Here is a 2,091-nt window from a genome sequence, read left to right on the forward strand (position 1 = left end):
ACAGACCAAAAACTGACCTGAAACTGTCCTGAAACAGACCTGAAACAGACCTGAAACATTCCTGAAACAGACCTGAAACATTCCTGAAACAGACCTAAAACAGACCTAAAACTGACCTGAAACAGTCCTGAAACTGACCTGAAACAGACTGGACACTGACCTGAAACAGACCTGAAACTGACCTGAAACATTCCTGAAACAGACCTGAAACATTCCTGAAACAGACCTAAAACAGACCTAAAACTGACCTGAAACAGTCCTGAAACTGACCTGAAACAGACTGGACACTGACCTGAAACAGACCTGAAACAGACCTGAAACTGACCTGAAACATTCCTGAAACTGACCTGAAACTGACCTGAAACAGACCTAAAACTGACATAAAACTGACCTGAAACAGTCCTGACACTGACCTGAAACAGACTGGACACTGACCTGAAACAGACCTGAAACAGACCTGAAACTGACCTGAAACATTCCTGAAACAGACCTGAAACATTCCTGAAACAGACCTAAAACAGACCTAAAACTGACCTGAAACAGTCCTGAAACTGACCTGAAACAGACTGGACACTGACCTGAAACAGACCTGAAACAGACCTGAAACTGACCTGAAACATTCCTGAAACAGACCTGAAACAGACCTAAAACAGACCTAAAACAGACCTGAAACAGACCTGAAACAGACCTGAAACAGTCCTGACACTGACCTGAAACATTCCTGAAACAGACCTGAAACATTCCTGAAACATTCCTGAAACAGACCTGAAACAGTCCTGACACTGACCTGAAACATTCCTGAAACAGACCTAAAACATTCCTGAAACATTCCTGAAACAGACCAAAAACTGACCTGAAACAGACCTGAAACAGACCTGAAACTGACCTAAAACTGACTTAAAACAGTCCTGAAACAGACCTGAAACATTCCTGAAACTGACCTGAAACAGTCCTGACACTGACCTGAAACAGACCTGAAACATTCCTGAAACAGACCTGAAACATTCCTGAAACAGACCTGAAACAGACCTGAAACATTCCTGAAACAGACCTGAAACATTCCTGAAACAGACCTGAAACAGACCTGAAACAGACCTGAAACAGCCCTGAAACAGACCTGAAACAGCCCTGACACTGACCTGACACAGACCTGAAACAGCCCTGAAACAGACCTGAAACAGACCTGAAACAGACCTGAAACAGCCCTGAAACAGACCTGAAACAGCCCTGACACTGACCTGACACAGACCTGAAACAGCCCTGAAACAGACCTGAAACAGCCCTGACACTGACCTGACACAGACCTGAAACAGCCCTGAAACAGACCTGAAACATTCCTGAAACAGACCTGAAACAGACCTGTAACAGCTTCATGTTGTTCCTGACTCGTGCTTCGTTGTGTCTCTGACAGCTGAATAAAAGCAGCTGCAGCTGTAGAAGCTTCACAGTGAGTGAAACAGGATGTTGAACAGAAAAACGTCTGCACACAAACTAAAGGCCTGTTTTACCTCTGATTTAATTCTCCTCTTCTCATGATCCGGCAGAAACACCAAAATCCTCATTCTCTCTGATTTCACACACACTCTGAGCTGCTTGTGTTTCCTTTCTGCTCACAGAACAGATGAGAAATCTTTAACACAAAACAGAAGCACTCCCACAGCTTCATAATCTCCCTAAACACACTGACGCTCATGCTCAGGCTCCGCCCACAGAAAGAGGAAGTATAGAAAACTGAAGTGATACTGTGTCAGCACCATGCACGGCCACATCAACAGCTGCAGACGCAGCAACATGCAAAAACACAAGAAGACAAAACATCTGGACTGTCACTGCAGACTGGCTGCATCATCATCATCATCATCATCATCATAAGCCCCGCCCATTTTTGGGACACAAAAAAAAACCCACAAGATTTTTCCCTAACACTTGATCTTGTTTGTATTTCAAATTCTTACAGCAAAAGAATGACAAGTCCGATTATTTATCTTAATCTTTTTTGTCACTTCAGTAGAAAACTAAACCAAATAATATTAGTTTATTTAGTTTATTTATTTCTTCATCATCAGTGACTTTTTTATCTTAATATTAAGA

At 42.7% G+C, this 2,091-nt stretch overlaps 1 protein-coding gene across 1 annotated transcript in view; it reads right to left on the reverse strand.

Annotated features, from left to right (window-relative positions):
- Positions 1 to 1,530: 1,530 nt before the first annotated feature.
- The window catches only part of LOC106511578 (FYVE, RhoGEF and PH domain-containing protein 1-like), a 1,888-nt gene continuing 1,327 nt past the window's right edge, over positions 1,531 to 2,091 (reverse strand). Inside the window, exon 4 of the mRNA XM_014000336.1 lies at positions 1,531 to 1,606. Within this exon, the coding sequence (XP_013855790.1) occupies positions 1,531 to 1,606 (76 nt within the window). The remainder of the gene's footprint in view (positions 1,607 to 2,091) is intronic.

The sequence above is a fragment of the Austrofundulus limnaeus genome, unplaced genomic scaffold, assembly GCF_001266775.1.
Source record: "Austrofundulus limnaeus strain Quisiro unplaced genomic scaffold, Austrofundulus_limnaeus-1.0 Scaffold2949, whole genome shotgun sequence".
In the NCBI taxonomy this organism is placed as follows: domain Eukaryota; kingdom Metazoa; phylum Chordata; class Actinopteri; order Cyprinodontiformes; family Rivulidae; genus Austrofundulus; species Austrofundulus limnaeus.